The sequence below is a fragment of the Spermophilus citellus genome, assembly GCF_964194105.1.
Source record: "Spermophilus citellus genome assembly, chromosome: 3".
NCBI lineage: Eukaryota > Metazoa > Chordata > Mammalia > Rodentia > Sciuridae > Spermophilus > Spermophilus citellus.
Genome location: NC_138184.1, coordinates 227,583,088 through 227,604,689, shown reverse-complemented (window position 1 = coordinate 227,604,689; position 21,602 = coordinate 227,583,088). Strand labels below are relative to the sequence as shown.

General features: G+C 39.2%; 1 protein-coding gene across 4 annotated transcripts in view; it reads right to left on the bottom strand.

Annotated features, from left to right (window-relative positions):
• Positions 1–13,143, bottom strand: part of ACTR3B (actin related protein 3B) — a 72,327-nt gene extending 59,184 nt beyond the window's left edge. For 2 of the 4 annotated variants that reach the window (XM_081284708.1, XM_081284709.1), the window contains exon 1: positions 12,939–13,077. Coding sequence is in view for 1 of the 4 variants with exons in the window: in XM_081284707.1 (XP_081140833.1) it covers positions 12,939–12,982 (44 nt within the window). In the remaining 3 variants the exon portion in view is untranslated. Of the gene's footprint in view, positions 1–12,938 lie in introns of all 4 variants that reach the window. The other 2 variants (XM_081284710.1, XM_081284707.1) reach the window with 2 other exon arrangements.
• Positions 13,144–21,602: the final 8,459 nt, after the last annotated feature.

The following is a 21,602-nucleotide window of genomic DNA, read 5'->3' as shown; positions in this document are numbered from 1 at the left end:
AATGGTAGAACAACATTGTTATTATATGATTCACTTATCTTTCTATTATTTTTCTGTATCTGTGAAATATTTTCTTATTTAAAATTTTGAAAAGTAGCCGGGTGTGTGGCGCATGCCTATAATCCCAGCAGTTTTAAGGCAGGAGGATCAAGAGTTTAAAGTTAGCCTCAGCAAAAGTAAGGTATTAAGAAATTCAGGGAGACCCTATCTCTAAATAAAATACAAAACAGTGCTGCCGATGTGGCTCAGTAATCAAGTGCCCCTGACTCAATCCCCAGTAGCCATAGTTTCCACTCTTTCTGCAGTACAGCATGGCCAGTCTGGTTTGTGGAGCAGTGGGATGGAATGTACACACCATGAAACACAGCTGTTGAAGGATATCTGTTATCTCTAGAGTCACTAGAAGATAACAGATATTCATTAACAGATAACAGCTATGTCTCATCTCTTTCCCACCATTCTGAAACCTGAACTAGAACTGTGGCCCAAGAACAAGAGCTCAGACTACAGAAATGGACTGGAGCACTTTTAGGCTCACAGTTCTAAAATTCAACTACATATTGACAATGCCACTCAGCAACAGGTGCTGGAACATGAAGACCCTAAGCCACAGGGTTCTGTCAAACAACAGGAAGGTCTTAAAAGGAGGTCTTGAAAGGAGGCCTCTGTTAATAGTCTCAGGAATGCTTTAAGCATCAGTAACATTGAACAAATAGTGGTTTTCCTGCCTAAGGCAAACTAACATGAAGACATAGTTGTATTCCTATGTACTAACAGTTTATTGTGAGATGTTTCCTTACCATCCTAGCAGAACTAAAGCCATATTAAATTCAATGGCAAAAGTACATAGGATCTAGATCACTTTATGGCAATTTAAAATCTTTCAATTTTCCTATACTATTCTTTAAATAGCATCAAATACACCTGAGGTTTTGTATATTTTGAATAATCACAATATAATGAGTGTTTATCAAGATTTTTCCAAAAAAGACACTTAAGTTTAAAATTTTAATAAACTATCAACATAGGCTCACACCAACCTTCAGTGAGAATCTATCAACTGCAACATTGCACACCCTCAAATTCTTTCCTAGAAGGACAACCTGATACTAGACTATCATACCCCATCAAAAATGATCATGGCCAGGCGCAGTGGCACAAACCTATAATCCCAGTAGCTCAAAGACAGCCTCAGTAACTCAGTTAGGCCCTAAGCAACTTAGTGAGACCCTATCTCAAAATAAAAAATTAAAAAAGGACTGGGGATGTGGCTCAGTGGCTAAGTGGCCCTGGGTTCAATAAGAAAGAAAAAGAGAGAGAGAGAGAGAGAAATGCTCTTAAGAGCCAGATGTGGTAGCACACACCTCTAATTCCTGCTACTCAGGAGACTGAGGCAGGAGGATCACAAGTTTGAGGCCAATCTAGGCAACTTAGTGAGACCCTGTTTAAAATAAATTTAAAACACAGGGGAGCTGTGGACATAGCCCAGTGCTTGCCTAGCATGTGTGAAGTTCAGGGTTTGATCCACAATATGGGGGCGAGGAGGGTGGAGGGATGGCTGTGTGACAGTTCAACTACTCAATGCACAGGACCCTCCCCCAAAAAAGAGTCAACAAGTAAACACAATTCTTAAATCTGGAAAGTCAAGACACCATGTACAAAAACAAACTTTTCTCATTTCAACCAATTTACCAAAATGTAAACCATATAGCCAGCACTGTATTAGTCACTGAAGACACTGGGAAGCAAGGGAGCCCAAAGGTCCCCAAAGTGATTCTCAAAATGTTTACCTATTAGAAATATGACTTCACATCGAGGGAGCCTGGCCCACTTTATATAGCAGGCAAGTTTAAGATCATCTGGTAGGCATTCAGAAAAAAATCAGCCACACCTGTGAAAATCCTAACATACAAATTCCAAGGTCCTGTGAAAGACTCACAAATGGGAGTCTCCAAAGGGGTCTGCACACAAGTATTTTTAATATCTTCTGCCCTTCCACCATGGTTCTGAAGGTCAACCAGCTGAGAAATCCTGACCTCAACTACACCACTGGCAATCATCTTCACACTGTTATATAATGCAAGCCCCCAACCTCACATTCACATTCCAACAAACCACCCACCACTCACCACATTCACCAAATAAAACATACCAATGTGTTGAAGTATAACACTAATCAGAGGTACAAAAGTAGGGACCCAGATGTGACAATTTTCTCTTATTATTTAGAAACACTGTGCATTTCAGTATTCTATGTCTATTTAAAAATGCTTTTCAATTCAACTTACTTATGAAATGTAGTTTCTTCGTTTTAAAAAAAAAACTAGGCTCAAGTAATAGTGAAAAACAGAAGCATTTAATCCTTATGAGATGATGGAGGGGTAATCAAACCAAATGATAATAAAATACTATTATATCTCTACAAAAGTGAAAATTAAGCCAAGGAGACCAATCATCACTCTCTCATTTAACATTGTTTTGGAGAAACTAGATATTACAAATCACCAGCAACAATTTAAAAAACTACATAAAATGAATACACATTGGATAAGAGACAAAAATGTAATCATTTGGGAAGTTATACTCCATGTATATATGTCAAAATATACTCTACTGTCATGTATATTTATAAAGAATAAATTTTGGACTTGAGTGGCAGAGCTATATTGTGAGATTATAATAAGACTCTAAAGTATTATGGTTGATTCCATGTGAGGCATTGGGTTCGATCCTCAGCACCACATAAAAATAAATAGATATTGTATCCATATTTTTTAAAATATTTCTTAAAAAAAGAATAATTTTTAAAAATCTAAAAAATTAATCATTTATAAGTAACTGTATGCCTAGATTATGTGAGGAAAATTAAGTGAAAAATTAAATATAGAGAATTCAGTAAGATGACTAGTTACTAAATGAAGACAACAGTCAACAAGAACATATACTGGATAAAAAGATCCCATACCAAATGGCATCAACTCTGGAATATCACCTTTAAGAATAAACTACAGGGCTGGGATTGTGACTCAGGAAGAGTGCTCACCTAGCATGCCTGAAACTGGGTTTGACACTCAGCACCACATACAAATAAAATAAAGGTACTGTGTTCACCTACAACTAAAAATAATATGTTAAAAATAAATAAGTAAACTACAAGAGCCAGGCATAGTGGTGCACACCTGTAATCCCAGCTACTTGGAAAGCTAAAGCACAAGGATCACAAGTTGGAGGTCAACCTAGGCAACTTAGTGAAACCCTATCTTGAAATAAAAATGTTTCAAAAAGGGCTGGGGATGTAGCTCAGTGGTAGAGCACTTGCCTAGCATGTACCAGCTCCTGGATTCAGTTCCCAGTAAAAAAAAGAAAGGAAGAAAGGAAAGAATGAAAAGAAAGAAAAGAAAGACCAACCAATCACAAAAAAGAATAAACTGTATGCTGTAGATAGCTCTCCAAATATTAAGAAGAAAAAAATTTGAGATATGCCCTCACCTTAAACAGAAAGAATCAATATCCTTAAAAGATCATTAAACCCACCTATAAATTTAATAAACCCATTCAAACTCAGGGGTACTCCTGAAGTGTAGTGAGTTGTTCATGGGTAGCAGTGCATACAAAGATATGCACACACACACACACACACACACACACACACAAAAGTTCACTGACACACTAAAATAGCAAAACAAAAAACTGGAAACATTCAAAATAGAGGATGTAATAAATTATGTTATCAATTCAATAAAATGCTACACAAATATTTAAAAGGAAGATTGAGAGCTACTGCCATAAATAGATGTATAATACAGTTGCAAGCAGATGCAAGCAATATATATTTGTGACATGAGGCAATTTAATGGGACCACAATTTGGGGTTCAAATCCTAGCACTAGCCATATCATTTCAAGCAAGTAAATTAATCCCTCCATGTCTGTTTCTTCATCAGCAAAATGTGTAGAACAATCTTACCGCAATGTTGAATTTTACCATTTTTTGAAAATATTTCCTAACTCAGTAAACGAAAATAGGACCTCATAGTTCAATGATTTTATTTATTTACTACTACTGAATAATATATTATGTACACTATTACTAATCTCCATTTCTTCCATGAACTATCCTCAGATAATGTCCACTAGAGTCTTAGTGTTTTCTTACCAATTTTACCTCTTTATACATCGAGGATATTAATGCTTACTCATAGTTACCTCTTTATACATCGAGGATATTAATGCTTACTCATATGTACAAAGCTACTCTATACTTTTTCTCAGTGTGTTATCTTGAGTTTCAGTCACATGCTGTCAACAAGATTTTAATAAGACTCTAAAGTATTATGGTTGATTCCATCACTCTGTGAACAGCACAGAGCACACTTACACAAACTAAGATAGCTATCACCTCACTGATACAATCTTACAGAACCAACATCCTACATGCAGTCCACTGAAATGCCATTATGCAGTGTGTGAACATACATTTTCTGAAATACAACAGTCTAGGTGGTCAAATCTACCAAACATTTTCCTAAATAATTTATTCATCATTTCTACTTTGAAAGTCCCTCTACATACTAAAATTTCATATTATTTCCCTTCTGGTTTTATGTATATCTTTTTATCCCAAATAGGAAGAACTACACTAACCAAATTTTCCTAAACATGTGTATAAGCATTCAAGACAATAAATTTTTAATTAAAAGCTCCTGGTTTTTGCTAGGCACATGTCAGGAGTCTGAGGAAAGATGTTAAGTTCAAAGCCAGCCTCTGCAACTGTAGCGAGGCCCTAAGCAACTCGGTAGACCTTGCCTCTGAATAAAACATTTTTTTAAAAAAAGGGCTGGGAAGCGGCTTGGGTTGTAGCTCAGTGGTAGAACACTTGCCTAGCATGTGTAAGATACTGGGTTCAATTATCAGCACTGCATATAAATAAACAAAATAAAGGTCCAAAAAAAAATACCAACTTTAAAAAAAATAAAAATAAAAGGGCTGGGGATGTGACCCACTAGTTAAGCACCCCTGGGTTCAATCCCTGGTAGATACCAAAAGAAAAAAAAGCTCTTGGTTTTGTATTTTAATACTACCTTCCAAAGACAGTCAGCACTGTAGAGGCAGGCACCATTCTCAAAACCACAGAACCTATCTTAGACTGCCGGCTGCATTCTGGAACGCAATACCACTTTCCATGTGCACCCTGACCTGAGATCTTCTCTCATTCAGAAGTCAGCAAAAAGAAGAGGAAGCAATAGAATCAATAGCTGCATAAAGCAATACCAATAGTTACACCTCTGCCTTTAAAACAAGTATGTTCTAGCAGCTTAAAATTCAGAGCAACATGAAAGGTACTATAAAGAAGTCTCACTCCCACTCTCGTGACTACCCACGTTTCTGCCTTCCACCTTCTTTTCTTTTTTATCTAACATTTTTTTCTGTAAATATATCCTTATTTGCCCTGAACATTTTAAACACTCTTAGTACAAAGACTCTTTCACTCTTCCTATTAAATGTCACTATCTTCCAACAACAGAAACATGTACATTTCTCAATTCTGCAAAGTCAGGAGAACTGAATCTACTGTCAACTCAATATCTTTATATATAATTGAAATTCCTCCTACAACCATGTGTCTTAGCAGAAGGTGACAATGTACTCTCAATTAATTTATGTTCCAAAGTGGAAATGTTGTATCTTAAAACAGTTTCATGTCTTTTACATCTTTATATATTGTTCTCAGACTATATCCTGCAGGGAAATTCATTTGACTGAGATCCTTGTGAGGTCCTATCTCAAACCCTAAACTTCAACCACAATAGCACTACTGTCTCCTAAGATCTTCACATAAAATTTTTTCCAGATCTTAATGATAGTTTTTAAATAATACACAATCCTTCACAGCACTGTAAATTAATACACAATTTATAAATTATCTTTGAGTTGTTATATAGCAAACTGTAACCTCTGTTTAGAAAAGAGTTCAACATACAAGCTGACATTTATTAATAATTTTACCTAAATTCAATCTTTGATCTATTTGATCTACCCTTAAATTTTACATTACCTAATAAACTTGTCTATTTCTCCTTTCAGATTTATTATTATTATTATTATTATTATTATTATTATTATTATTATTTGTTTTGTTTTTTTCCCTCAGGGATTGAACCCAGGGGCACTTAACCACTGGGTCACAACCCAGCCCTTTTTTATATTTATTTAGAAGCAGAGCCTCCCTGAGTTGCTTAGGGCTTCGCTAAATTGCTGAGGCTGGCTTTGAACTAATAATACTCCTGCTTCATCCTCCTGAGCTACTGGGATTACAGGGATACAGCACCACATGCAGCTCACTTTGGGGTTTCTGGTTATTATAAAATGAGCTCTGACTTCCAAGTTAAAATGGTGTGTAAGAAAGTGCTTTACCTGTTTAAATGGTGGAATAAACAGTCTAACTTCACACTTTCCCAAAGCCTCACTAAAACTAAAGCCATATTTTTTAAAAGCTATATTAAACCACAAAGAAAAGAAGAGACAACAGAAAGATTTTGGCCCTGGAATTCTGACATTAAGAAAAAGCTAAGAACCAGCACAGACCCTTAAAGGCTCCAGACTTGAAAGCCATACAGTACTTGTGGGAATGAAACTAAGTTCCCGGCCAGGCCCCATACTGTGGGCACCTGCTTCTCCTGGTTCCAGCATTCGCTGCAAGTTGATTCTCTGCAGTGTGTAAAGAGAAAACTCTTAGGACAAAAAATCCAAAGACAGGGACCAAAGCACACTGATACAATCAGAAATGCCTGTGTCCATAACTTCCCAAAGCTTATCCTCCCTGCAGCTGAGATTTCAGCAGCCATGGTACGACTTCCTTTAGCTTCCAACACGGTTTTCATTTCTGAAATGATTTTTATTTCTTTCCTTACAGATGTCAGCTCACTTTCACATCCTCCTTTTATCTCCAATTTTTTAAATTACTTTTTTGTTCTTTAACATTGTTAAACCCATGTTGTCGAAAAGTTTTTGAGAGCAAAATGTCTTTGCTTAAAATGTTACTGATTCCTGAAGCATTCCTTTTTCCAAAATCTACTTCTCATTTACTTTCCTTTGTCATCTTTCTCTCCTTATTTTTTATGCATAGGTCCCATGAAGGGTATTTTCTGCTCTCTAGACTTGCTACTTGCTCAACAATCAAATAACTCTTTTCCCATTTACAGAGATACTAAATACAATGTCTAGCATTCTCTGTACAAATCTTTAGGTGTTGATAGGAAGGAAAAGGTTAAGAATTCACTGGAATAGTAGGCTGTCAGAGCCTGAACTTGGGAATATTATACTTTCACAGTTATTCTATTATATCCTTTGTTCTGGGGACACATAAAACTACAAAGCTCATTGTGGGGGTGAAGGAGCTTAAGGGGAAATGGCTCAATCAGCAATCCCTACTCAGATATAAGATGACCATCCTCAGAGGCTTTTCCCTTCAGGAAGCCAAGTCAAAAAACATAAAAACAGTATTAAGGCATGATCCATGGCTCTTTTAGCCCCGCAGACCCCGCTATTTGGTGGCATGGAAATGAACCACTGCGAGAATGTGCCTTCTTTGGCAATGGCCTATTCATTCCTCACCTCCCAGCTTGAATGGTGCCTTCAGAGACTTGTCACTTACGCTAAGACACCTGCAACCAGCCAGAGATGGGCAGAAATGTCACATCTCAGTATACTCCTGTTAAGTGGGTCCAGATTTTACTGTAAACTTCATAAAATGAATATAAATTTTAGCTGTTTTCTTCTCTATTTCCGATTTGACTTGTTCATTTTAGGAAGTTCCAGGAAGAAGTGTTATGTGAATATATATTTAGACCACCATATGTCCAACAAAATTCTCAAAAGCCTTTTAGTATAAAAAGGATATATGCTACATGGTACAATCAGTGCTACTAAGGACTTAGAGAACTTTTCATAAATGAAACTTGTAAGGTTATATGGGGAAAAGTGTAGTAATAAATGGCTCCATTCTCTGACAACATATAGTCAATACAATTCAAAAAGAGCACAAAAAAAAAGTTTAAAAAGCTCAGAGATCACTTTAAAACTATTAATTAGAAATAAGAGGAATTTTTTCCTCCAAACCAGATGCTAGAAAGGGGAAAGGGAAAAGGGGGTTTATTACTAACTCATTTCATCAACGCTCATAGGTGAGAGTCAGTAGAAAAAGCCACAAGTAAAAGGTATGTGTGCTAGGTGTAGTGGTGCCTCCTTGTAACCTCAGCTACTTGGGTAAGTTAAAAAAAATAAAAAAGGTATATGCAAATGTAACCATTAGATTTAAAAAAAAAAACTGTACCAAAGTCCCTCCCAAAAAATTAATCATATAAAAATGACTATATGGCAAAAAATTATATTTAAATATACATGTATAAATATAAACCAATAAAGCAAAACTAAAGCCAAATATAGTGATCATGTCAATAAGTACTATGTGTTTAACTCATCTGTTAATAATTATTAAAAAGTTTAGTTTAAGTTACCCACCTGGAGTAGGTAACTTGTTATGGCAGTCCCACAAAATTTATATTTTTATACATATATATATTTATATATATATATAAATCAAGCACAAAATAAATGTTAGTTGTTTTTATTATTTAAAAAAAAAGTTTAAGTTTCCCAATAAGGACAACTTTTTCCATGTTGGCTAACAAAGCAAAATCTAACAAAATGTTGGGTGTAAGAGACAGAGAAAGGATAATAACAAAAGAATAAGCAAATATATACACCAGGCAAACACAAGAAGCAAACAGGAATCACACATCTTGACAGCCAAAGCACTAAAAGGCTACTTTATAATGCATAAAGTCAAGTGAAAACACAAGTTATTTCTCCTTAGGCATTCAGTAAGGCAGCAACAACTTCCATAAAGCAGAACTATAAAAGATTCAAGGAGAAAGGAAAAACACACTAGTAACAAAAGACTTTAACACACTAGCCCCAGTCCAAGACAGTCTGAATGGACCAAACAAAATACAAACAAACAAACAAACAATAAATAAATAATAAAACCTGGAAGCTCTAAATAACATCACTAATAAAGTAGCACATACAGATATATGTTGAACTCTGAACAAACTGTTAACACAGACGATACCTCCTTTTAAGAACACACAACATTCACAAACCAATCTTGGATGGCAAAAAATGAAGTCCAAAGAACAGAAATAACATAGAACCCTTCTAGCCATAAAGTAATAAAAGTAGAAATTAAAAGCAAAAACAAAAAGGCTGTCTCACCTGACAGTTTTAAAACATATTAGCATAGAAATGTTGAGTCAAGGAGGAAATTCAAAACAAAAATAAATAAATTTCTTGAAAATGATTTTAAAATTTTCAAATCAGAGGTATACATACAAGCTAAAAACAGCTTACAAGTTTTGTAATACCAAATACCTTTTCAACATAAATACGTTTAACATCCCATTCAAAAACAAAACAAAAATAAATTAATAATCATAAAAACACAAATACATGAGTCAAAAAATAGAAAAGAGTCAAAATGAATGAATCGAATCAAAGCTTGTCCTCTGAAAAACATCTACAACATAGAAAAGCCACTAACTAAAGTATCAGGAACAAAAGGATAAAAACATAATATAAGAACTTTAGTGACAGAGGGAAATAATCATAAAAACAGACTTTCAAAATTCAAGAAGTTATTACACATACATTTGAAAACTCTGGATGAAATCAATCTTTTGTTGTTTTTATTTATTTATTTGTATTTTAGTTGTAAATGGACACAATACCATCATTTCATTTATTTAGGTTTTTTTTTTTTTTTGGTAGTGCTGAGGATCAAACCCAGTGCCTCACATGGGCTAGGCAAGCACTCTTACCACAGAGCCACAACCCCCCAGCCCAAAAATCAATGTTTTTTATGACAAATAAAACATACCAAAATTGTTTCTACCAGAAACAAAGCCTAATCAGACTTAGAATTCCCCCACGAGAAAGCTAGAAAATGATGGGCTGGGGTTGTAGCTCAGTGATAGAGCACTTGCCTAGCATATGTGAGACACTGGGTTTGATCCTCAGCACCACGTACACATACATAAATAAATACATAAAGATCCACTGACAACTAAAAGAAAAAAATGTTTTTAAAAGAAATGTAGAAAATGAGGCAAATTGCTATCTTAAGCCTTTTGATGGGATACACTAAGGATCACATCACTCCTGTGTTGTTCTTGACAAAAACACATAACTAGACCTACCATAGTCAGACACTTAGCCATTCTAAACTGAGGGGCATTATACATAACAGGTGATCCAAAATATCAACATCCTAAAGGACAAAAAAAGGCTAAGGAGTTGTTCTCGATTATATGGAACCTAAAATATATGATGACCACAAATGCTGATGGGAGACAGGGAAAGACTTTATAAAAGACATAAATGGGGCTGTTCACATGAATCCAGACCGTATATAGAATACTACTACTGAATAAATGATTGATTTTCTGATAACAATAATTGGTTTGTGATTACAAAAGAGAAAGTCCTTGTTCTTAGAAAGTAAACACTGAAGTATTCTGGTGTAAGGGTATGATGTCTACAACATTCTCTCAGTTCTGAAAAGTCATAATATTATGTATGGCTATCCAGAGAGAATGAGAAAATAAATATTTAATAGCTGGTGAAACTGGAATAACAGGATGCAGTGATTCTAGCAGATCCCCCTGTCCATATTACCTTGGTCTCTTTGTTGGCCATAGGATTCGTCAGTTTCTGAGGCTACCAGGCTGAAATTCATTTGCTAAACACTGGAGTTGGAGCTACAGCTTGGTGGTAAAGCACTTGCCTAGCATGCATGATCTGAGGGTGGATGGGGTTCAGGGCAGGGGGGATGTTTGGCTACTTGGTAAATTGTCTACTAAATCATTAGTGCCCACTATTTTTCCTCAATGTAAATTTTTCTCTTAGAATTCAAAAAAAAAAAATAATAGGCATTCTCACTTGGATTACAGGTATTTCTCTTTTTTTCTGACAACAGGGATTACAAAACAATGATTCTCTTAGGATGACATCAGATAGGAAAATTAAAGCCAAATGTGAGGGCCACTACTGTGAACTTCACAGCAACTTTTCAAGTCCACTCTTTTCCTTAGTCCTCATTATTTTCATCTGCGTTTTACCAATTTTTCCTCTATTCTGAGGTAAAACTCAATCCAAAAACAATTTTAGCTTTCTGGGAAATGTTAAGAACTACTAATGTGCTAAAGCGGGTAAGTTTAGGCTCTTCCTGACTGCTCCTTCTGTCCTTACACTGGTCACTGGGAATTCAACATAACACAGCTGCTTCCATGGTAAAGTATGTCCACCTGAACCCTTCTGGGAAGACTCCATGCTGTTACTTTCAAAGCCTGTGACAGCCTGGAGCACAGGTTTGGGCCACAATGATCTACCAAAGGTAAATTTCCCAGTGAGCCAAGTTACACTAATCACTTACCTCAAAAGGTCCTAACTGAGCACAGTTCAGATATTTACACCAAGAATGAGTAAGGTCCCCAGATTACTAATATTGAAGGTATGACAAAATGTATTACTTCAATACTACTAACAAATGCTTTACATTTCAATAGTTTTGGCAAGACCAAAAAACAAAAGCAAAAATCCCCCATGTAAATAGAACACTTTTAGGGGTTGCCTTGCCGGGTGACACAAGACCTAGGGCGTGGGACTGTAGGGAGAGAGGATGAATAAGGGAGCCAACAATTGGGGGAGGAGGATTGAAATATCAATTCGATGTGGGCTTGTGTTTTGAGCAGCAACAGCAGCTTCAAAAAGAGAAAGCCACTAAACTTCTAACACAATGTCTATTTTAAAAAGAAAAATTAGCAGAAGAGGCAGTTTTTTCCAGTCTGTAACCAACAGTGGTCCTTCAACAGCAAACAGAAAGGACCGTCAGTAGGAGATGGGCTGTAGCAATCAGAAAACACCCCCACAAGGTTGTCAAGGAAACCAAACCAACTACATTTTTCTATAGAAAAGAATCACGGGAGAGTTGAACATGCCATGGAATATTTTATGAGACAAGAACTTAAATTCCTTCTTGAAATATCATTCAAGAAGCGAAATTTACTCCCAAGCTACTTTATTAAGCCCTACATCCACAATTCAAGCAAGCAAGCTTGTAATCCTCAAACTCCCAGAGAGGTGAATTCAGCAATCACATTAAAAATCAGCTGATCTTGGGCCGCTGAGAGTACGGGATCTTTCCTAAAGTCTCTTTAAACATCAAAAGAAGCGATCACAATCAAAAAGGGAGGGAGGACTTTCCCAAATTTAGGCTCCTCTTCAAAATGGAGTCTTTAAATACATCATCTCTAAGAGAAAAGGTAAGTCTATGGCAAACTAATGCAAGAGCTTGGCCTGGGTGTGCCGTTTCAGGAAAAGAGCGGAGTGGGCAGTTAAAAAAGGGAAAGAAAGAAAGAAAAAAGAAAAGGGTGTCAAGTTGGCAAATCCGTGCAAACGTCTCCAGAGTCGGTGTTAAGGAATCATCATCCGCCAGGAGAAGGGACACGCACGTGAGGACACGGGCGCACCAGCGAAGAGAATGTCACCGGCAGGGCGACGTCGGCCGGTGGACCAGCGCTCGCAGGACCTGAGCGCCCCGCGCCCCACGCCGCACCCGGGCCGGCAGACCTCGCAGCGGCGGGCGCAGCGGGCGGAGGCGAACGGGGCGCACCTAGACCGGGCGCCGCGTCCCGGCAGGAGCCTGTCCCCTCGCGGCCCTGCCGGCGACCGCGGGGCGAAGCCCGGGGCCAAGCCGCAGGCGCCGAGCGGGGCCGGAGCCCGCGCCCCCACCTGTGCAGGTGACGGGGGCCTGAGCCCAGCGGGGGCGCGTCCAGGTGATGGCGGGGGCGGGAGCGGGGGTGCGCGCCGAGCGGCTCTTACCCGGTGCCACAGTCCACCACGCAGGGAGGCAGGGAGCCCGCCATGCTCGGGACGCACGGCGCTCGGGCCCGCCAGCCGCTGAGAGCGACCGGCCGCTGTCCGCCCCGCCGCCCGCTAGCTCGCCCCGCACGCCGCTTCTCCCGCGAGCCCCCGCAGCGCCGCCGCCAGGAGCCCGGATGCGCCGCCGCCACCACGTGACGTCATTCCGGGACAGCCAATCAGGACGCGTGGGCGCACCACCCCTCGCCCGCCATCTTTAGTGCTGGCAGTGAGGCTTATTAGCCCACGCGCCCAACCTGGCTGTGGAAGAGATTGGGGTTTATTTTTAACTGACTCATAGTGCAATGTGACCCGGTTTCCGAGGCCTGGCTCCTTTCTCATCCTCTCTTCCTTTACGTCTCGGCTCAAAAATCACCTTCAGGGACGTTGTCCCTGATCACCCTACCAAGGTTCCCTCCTCGAACTTTATCTCAACAATCTGTTGGCTTCATTCCTAAGACTTGAAGCAAAAAAAAAAAAAAGCTTTATTCATTTATTTACTCATTCATTCGTTCGTTCGTTCGTTCATTCGTTCATTTATAGTCTGTCTCCCTTACTGGACTATAGGCTGCACGGAATAGGGTTCGAGTCTGTCAAATTTCTATTGATGACCCAATGCCAACTTAACAGCATTTGGTGCTCTCATGGGAAGCACCCAAATGTTGAACGAATGAATGAATAACTTTATATAGAGGGGGAAAAAACTGCTGTTAAAATTACCGTATCTTAGTAGAGAACTGCATAACTTATTCTAAGAAGAAAAATCTGCAAAAAAAAAAAAAAAAATGCACAGCTAAGCTTAAGGAATGAACCACCTTAGACTGAGTCAACACCACACCCAGACCATAGCCAGAAAATATTTTCGAGTATCAAAGGTGATATGGTCATCCAAAGTTCTTACAAAAACCAGAATTGATTAATTCCTAGGTAACACATTTTTTTTCTTTTTACCTGCAAGAGTTAAATAAGGCCTCGACCTAGATAATGTTAAGAGAACTGAAGAAAGACATAGAATACGGGAGAAACATTAAAGGTTAGGAGTGTGGAAGATCCCACTATAGAACCTCAAGGCCAGCGATGACTGTCTTGTCTATACTGCATTTGCCACTCTCCTCCCAGCTCCAATTCTGTCATGGCAGTAGCCAAGACATCATAGAAAAATTCCAGATTACAAAATGTTGTCATTGTCATGTTTTTTATTTTATTTACTTAATGCATATTTATCAAATGTATCAAATGCCTACTATGTGTGAGTCAGTTTTCATATTAGACTGGTCATGTAATAATAAGCAGGATGTTCACAGTATCCCCTTCCACAAGTCTAGTGAGAGATAGCCCCAGAAAACAGACATAGTGATACAATGTGGTAAATGCTAACATGGCACAAGTCCAGGGAGCCCAGAAACCCATTAGAGGGTACCTAACTCTGGTTTGAGGGTTTGTAGGAGTTTTTCAAAGCCATAGAGTCTAAGCCAAAACCTAGAGGGTAGGTTAACAGCAGCTAGGTTGGAAAGTAATCCTAGGATGGGAAACATGTGCCAAGGCCAGGAGGACCTCAAGGCTTCTCGGCATCAGGGAAGAAGCCTCTGTAGAAGTTTGGGACCAGCTAGTAATGAAGGGTATGCCTTTTCAGAGAGTGTCACTTCTGTATAGGACTTACTGGGAATGGTGGTCACCATCAACAGCTGGTACAGATAACAGATTTCCTGATTTCACTGATACCACTAGGGACCACTAGCCCTTGAACTATCAAAGATGTTTTTGTTGGCAGGAAACAGAAAAACCAACTCAAAGTAGAATGAGTAATAACCAAACTTTCTTGTATAATAAGTCCAATAACTCCAGACAATTCCACAACTCAGTGATGTCATCAACTCGGTGATGTCATTGTGAGCCCAAATACTCAGTTCCATTAGGCTCTGCACATTGGCCTTTGTCCTCAGGCTTGGCTTCTTGCACTTTTGAGATGGCTATTACTGCTCCCAGCCCCAAAGCTGTAAGGGACGAAAAGGGCAGCGCCTCATCCTGAGTCCCTTTCTGAGAGGAAAAGGGAGAAGGCTTACTCCCAGAGCCTGCAGCTGCTCCCCTCTTGTTTGTTAGCCAGCTCATTTCCTCAGGTGGCCGCAACAAGTACAAGAAGCTGGCCGGCTTAACACTACCCTCTCATGGTTCTGAAGGCCAGACGTCCAAGATCAAAGCACCAGCAGAGCCGAGCTCTTTCTGACGATGACACATCAGAGTCTGTTCTGTGCCTTCTGGTAGCGTTGGCAGTCCTCGTGTTCCTTGGCTTCTACACACAGCACTTCAGCCTCAATCTGCATTGTCACCCAGCCTTCTCCCCGGAGGTCTGTCCGCATTTTCACATGGTGTTCTCTTCTTTTTTTTTTTTTTTTATTGATTGTTCAAAACATTACAGAGCTCATGATATATCGTCTTTCATACATTAGACTCAATTGGGTTTTGAACTCCCATTTTTACCCCCAGATACAGATTGCAGAATCACAACTGTTACATACTCACAATATTACATAATGGCATATTAGTGACTGTTGTATTCTGCTTCCTTTCCTATCCCCTACTATCCCCCCTCCCCTCCCCTCCCCTCCCATCTTCCCTCTCTACCTCCTCTGCTGTTGTTCAATTCTCTCCCCTTTTCCCCCCCTCCCCCTTGCCCCTCATAACCTCTTATAATTTTGTGTATCATTGAAGGTCTCCTAGCATTTCCATATGCTTTCCCTTCTCTCTCCCTTTCTCTCCCCCCATTCGTCTTTGTTTACTATTAGTCTTTTCCTCATGCTCTTCCTTCCTGTTCTGTTCTTAGTTGCTCTCTTTATATCAGAGAAGACATTTGGCATTTGTTTTTTAGGGCTTGGCTAGCTTCACTTAGCATAATCTGCTCTAATGCCATCCATTTCCCTGAAAATTCTATGATTTTGTCATTTCTTAGTGCTGCATAATACTCCATTGTATATAGATGCCACATTTTTTTTATCCATTCATCTATTGAAGGGCATCTAGGTTGGTTCCACAGTCTAGCTATTGTGAATTGTGCCGCTATAATCATTGATGTGGCCGTATCCCTATAGTGCGCTCTTTTAAGGTCCTCAGGGAATAGTCCGAGAAGGGCAATAGCAGGGTCGAATGATGGATCCATTCCCAGCTTACCCAGGAATCTCCATACTGCTTTCCAAATTGGCCTCACCATTTTGCAGTCCCACCAGCAGTATACAAGTGTATCCTTTTCCCCACATCCCCGCCAACACTTATTGTTGTTTGACTTCATAGTGGCTGCCAATCTTACTGGAGTGAGATGGTATCTTAGGGTGGTTTTGATTTGCATTTCTCTGACTGCTAGAGATGGTGAGCATTTTTTCATGTACTTGTTGATTGATTGTATGTCCTCCTCTGAGAAGTGTCTGTTCAGGTCCTTGGCCCATTTGTTGATTGGGTTGTTTGTTATCTTATTGTTTAATTTTTTGAGTTCTTTGTACATTCTGGATATTAGGGCTCTATCTGAGGTGTGAGGGGTAAAAATTTGTTCCCATGATGTAGGCTCTCTATTTACCTCTTTTATTGTTTCTCTTGCTGAGAAAAAACTTTTTAGTTTAAGTAAGTCCCATTTGTTTATTCTTGTTATTAACTCTTGGGCTATGGGCATCCTATTAAGGAATTTGGAGCCTGACCCCACTATATGTAGATCGGAGCCAACTTTTTCTTCTATCTGACGCACCGTCTCTGATTTGATATCTAGCTCCTTGATCCATTTTGAGTTAACTTTTGTGAATGGCGAGAGAAAGGGATTCAATTTCGTTTTGTTGCATATGGATTTCCAATTTTCCCAGCACCATTTGTTGAAGATGCTCTCCTTCCTCCATTGCATGTTTTTAGCTCCTTTATCAAATATAAGATAGTTGTAACTTTGTGGATTAGTCTCTGTGTCCTCTATTCTGTACCATTGGTCCACCCGCCTGTTCTGGTACCAGTACCATGCTGTTTTTGTTACTATTGCTTTGTAGTACAGTTTGAACTCTGGTATCGCTATACCTCCAGATTCACTCTTCCTGCTTAGAATTGCTTTTGCTATTCTGGGTCTTTTGTCTTTCCATATGAATTTCATGATTGCTTTATCTATTTCAACAAGAAATGCCGTTGGGATTTTGATTGGCATCGCATTAAACCTGTAGAGAACTTTGGGTAATATCGCCATTTTGATGATGTTAGTTCTGCCTATCCATGAACAGGGTACATTTTTCCATCTTCTGAGATCTTCTTCTACTTCTCTATTTAGGGTTCTGTAGTTTTCATTGTATAGATCTTTCACCTCTTTTGTTAGGTTGATTCCCAAGTATCTTATTTTCTTTGAGGATATTGTGAATGGAGTGGTTTTCCTTATTTCCATTTCAGAGGTTTTGTTGCTGATATACAGGAATGCCTTTGATTTATGCGTGTTGATTTTATAACCTGCTACTTTGCTGAATTCATTTATTAACTCTAGCAGCTTCTTTGTAGACCCTTTTGGGTCTGTTAGGTATATTATCATGTCATCCGCAAATAGCGATAATTTAATTTCTTCTTTTCCTATTTTTATGCCTTTAATTTCTTTTGTCTGTCTAATTGCTCTGGCTAGTACTTCGAGAACTAAATTGAATAGAAGTGGTGATAGAGGGCACCCCTGTCTTGTTCCAGATTTTAGAGGGAATGCCTTCAGTTTTTCTCCGTTTAGGATGATGCTAGCCTGAGGTTTAGCATATATAGCTTTTACAATGTTGAGGTAAGTTCCTGTTATCCCTAGTTTTTCTAGTGTTTTGAACATAAAGGGATGCTGTACTTTGTCAAATGCTTTTTCTGCATCTATCGAGATGATCATATGGTTCTTGTCTTTAAGTCTGTTGATGTGGTGAATAGCATTTATTGATTTCCATATATTGAACCAGCCTTGCATCCCAGGGATGAATCCTACTTGATCATGGTGCACAAGTTTTTTGATATGTTTTTGTATTCGATTCGCCAGAATTTTATTGAGAATTTTTGCATCCAAGTTCATTAGAGATATTGGTCTGTAGTTTTCTTTCTTTGAAGTGTCTTTGTCTGGTTTTGGGATCAGAGTGATGTTGGCCTCATAGAATGAATTTGGAAGAGCTCCTTCTTTTTCTATTTCTTGAAATAGCTTGAAAAGTATTGGTATTAATTCTTCTTTGAAGGTTTTGTAGAACTCCGCTGTATACCCATCCGGTCCAGGGCTTTTCTTGGTTGGTAGTCTTTTGATGGCTTCTTCTATTTCTTCCTTTGTTATTGGTCTGTTTAAATTGTGTGTGTCTTCCTGTCTCAATCTGGGCAGATCATATGCCTTAAGAAATTTATCGATATCTTCACTATCTTCTATTTTATTGGAATATAGGGTTTCAAAATACTTTCTAATTATCTTCTGTATTTCTGTAGTGTCTGTTGTGATATTGCCTTTTTCATCCCGTATGTTGGTAATTTGAGTTCTCTCTCTTCTTCTCTTCGTTAGCATGGCTAAGGGCCTGTCTATCTTATTTATTTTTTCAAAGAACCAACTTTTAGTTTTATCAATCTTTTCAATGGTTTTTTTTGTTTCAATTTCGTTGATTTCTGCTCTAATTTTAATTATTTCTTGTCCTCTACTACATTTGCTGTTGTTTTGCTCTTCCTTTTCTAGGTTTTTGAGGTGTAGTGTGAGTTCATTTATTTGTTGGTTATTTCTTTTTTTGAGGAAAGAACTCCAATAAATGAATTTTCCTCTTAAAACTGCTTTCATTGTGTCCCATAGATTCCGGTATGTTGTGTCTGTATTATCATTTGTCTCTAAGAATTTTTTCATCTCCTCCTTTATGTCTTCTATAACCCATTGATCATTTAGTAACATATTGTTCATTTTCCATGTGATGTAGGATTTTCCCTTCCTTCTTTTATCATTGATTTCCAATTTCATTCCATTGTGATCAGATATGGTGCATGGTATTATCTCCACGCCTTTATATTCACTAAGCGTTGCCTTATGGCATAATATATGGTCTATCTTTGAGTAGGATCCATGTGCTGCTGAGAAGAACGTGTATCCACTTGATGATGGTTGATATATTCTATATATGTCGGTTAAGTCTAGGTTATTGATTGTGCTGTTGAGTTCTATAGTTTCTTTATTCAGTTTTTGCCTAGAGGATCTGTCTAATGGCGAGAGTGGTGTGTTGAAGTCACCCATAATTATTGTGTTGTGGTCTATTTGACTCTTGAACTTGAGGAGAGTTTGTTTTATGAACGTTGCAGCTCCATTGTTTGGTGCATACAAATTGATAATTGTTATGTCATGTTGGTGGATGGTTCCTTTTAACAGGATATAGTGTCCTTCTTTATCCTTCTTGATTAACTTAGGTTTAAAGTTGATTTTATTCGATATGAGTATGGCCACTCCTGCTTGCTTCCGAGGGCCATGTGAGTGGTATGATTTTTCCCAACCTTTTACCTTCAGCCTGTGTATGTCTTTTCCTATCATATGAGTCTCTTGAAGGCAGCATATTGTTGGATTTGTTTTTTTGATCCAGGTTACTAGCCTATGTCTCTTGATTGGTGAGTTTAGGCCATTAACATTTAAGGTTACAATTGAGATATGATTTGTACTTCCAGTCATGCTTCTTTATTTATTTATTTTAGTTTGGCTGGTTTTACTTTTTGGTTATTTTCCTCCCCCTTTATTGAGGCACCTCCTGCTGTTAGTTTTGGGCACTATTTTTCAATTCCTCTTCTTATAGTATTTTGCTCAAAATGCTTTGCAGTGCTGGTTTTCTTGCTGCGAATTCTTTTAGCTTTTGTTTATCGTGAAAGATTTTAATTTCATTGTCAAATCTGAAGCTTAATTTTGCTGGATACAGTATTCTTGGTTGGAATCCATTATTTTTCAGCGTTTGAAATACATTGTTCCAGGATCTTCTAGCTTTCAAAGTCTGTGATGAGAAATCGGTCGTTAACCTAATTGGTTTACCCCTGAATGTAATCTGCCTCTTTTCTCTCGTAGCTTTTAATATTCTCTCCTTGTTCTGTACATTAGCTATCTTCATAATTATATGTCTTGGAGTTGGTCTATTATGGTTTTGAATGTTTGGGGTCCTGTAGGCTTCCAGGATTTGGCAATCCATTTCATCTTTCATCTCTGGGAAGTTTTATAGAATTATTTCATTTAATATGCTGTCCATTCCTTTGGTTTGAGTCTCTGTGCCTTCTTCTATCCCAATGACCCTCAAATTTGGTTTTTTTATGACATCCCATATCTCTTGAATAGATTGCTCATGGGATTTAAGCATCTTTTCTGTGTTGACTATATTCTTTTCAAGTTGATAAACCTTGTCTTCATTATCTGATGTTCTGACTTCTACTTGATCAAGTCTGTTTGTAATATTCTCGTTTGAGTTTTTAATTTGGTTTATATTTTCCTGCAATTCTAGGATTATTGTTTGATTTTTTTTTTAAGATCTCTATCTCCTGGTAGAGCTCGTTCTTTGCCATTTGAATTTGTTTGTTTAATTTGTTTTCAAAATATACTTTTATTGCCTGGACTTGCTGTCTCATGTCTTCCCTAATATTCCTTTCCATTTGAGTTAGGTAGGCCTTGAGTTCATTCCCTATCCCTGCTTCTGATGTTTCTATGTCCTCCTGTAGAATTAAGTTGTCCTGTATTGTTTGTACTCCTTTTTTCCCTTGTTTTCTCATGTTGTCCACGTTACTTTCCAGCTCTATTTGATTGCCGTGTTTCTGCTCTCTTCTATAGGTTTGTTTTGGTTCTGTATTACTCTGTTGTTTCTTCTTTGTGTTGTTAAACTGTGCCTGCTAACGTGGATTCTGCTGGGAAGGAATTCCGACGGCCGAGCTCCAGTGACGTCACTACTCTGCTATGACGGGCCCCAGGCTCCTTGCTGGGGTGTCCTAATGGGGCTGTGTGACTGGACTGACTCTGTTTGGTTTCAGCTCCCCGTCGAGGCAGGCGGGCAGTCTCCAGCCGCCCAGTATCTCAGGCAGCGGGCGGGTGAACAGTCGCCGGCGGGGGGAGTGGACTTCAGCCGCCCAGTCGCGCGGGCAGCGGGCCGGCTGTCACTGGTGGGCAGGCGATCTCTAGGCACCCCGTCCTGCGGTCGGTAGCCGGTGGGCGGGTGTTCTCCTACCGCCAGTTACGCGGGCAGTGGGTGAACTGTCGCCGGCGGGCCTGCGGTTTCCAGCCGCCCAGTCGCGAGGGCCTGGCCTCTAGTCCCCTAGTTTCTCCTGCTAGTCTTGGTTTCTCCTGCTAGACCAGATTTCCCCTGAGTGATGGTTCTCGGCAGTTCAAACTGTACTCTGGACCTGCCGTTTGTTGGGTGTGGAGTGTGTCTATTGGGGACCCCGGCACTCTATTGTTTTGTTCCCGTTGTGGGGGATAGAACTGTGCCACTTCCTTCCCCCTCTGAAATCCCGCACTCAGCCCGGGGGTCAGTGCAGGCTCATCCAGCAGGATTCCACAGAATTGCAGCCACTTTTCCCCCTGCTTGCTAATTAGTTACTTCTCTGTGGCGCCCCGCCTTCTGTAGCCGTGGGGAAGGCCGCGCGAATCAGTCACCCCGGATCCCCGGGGTCGCACAA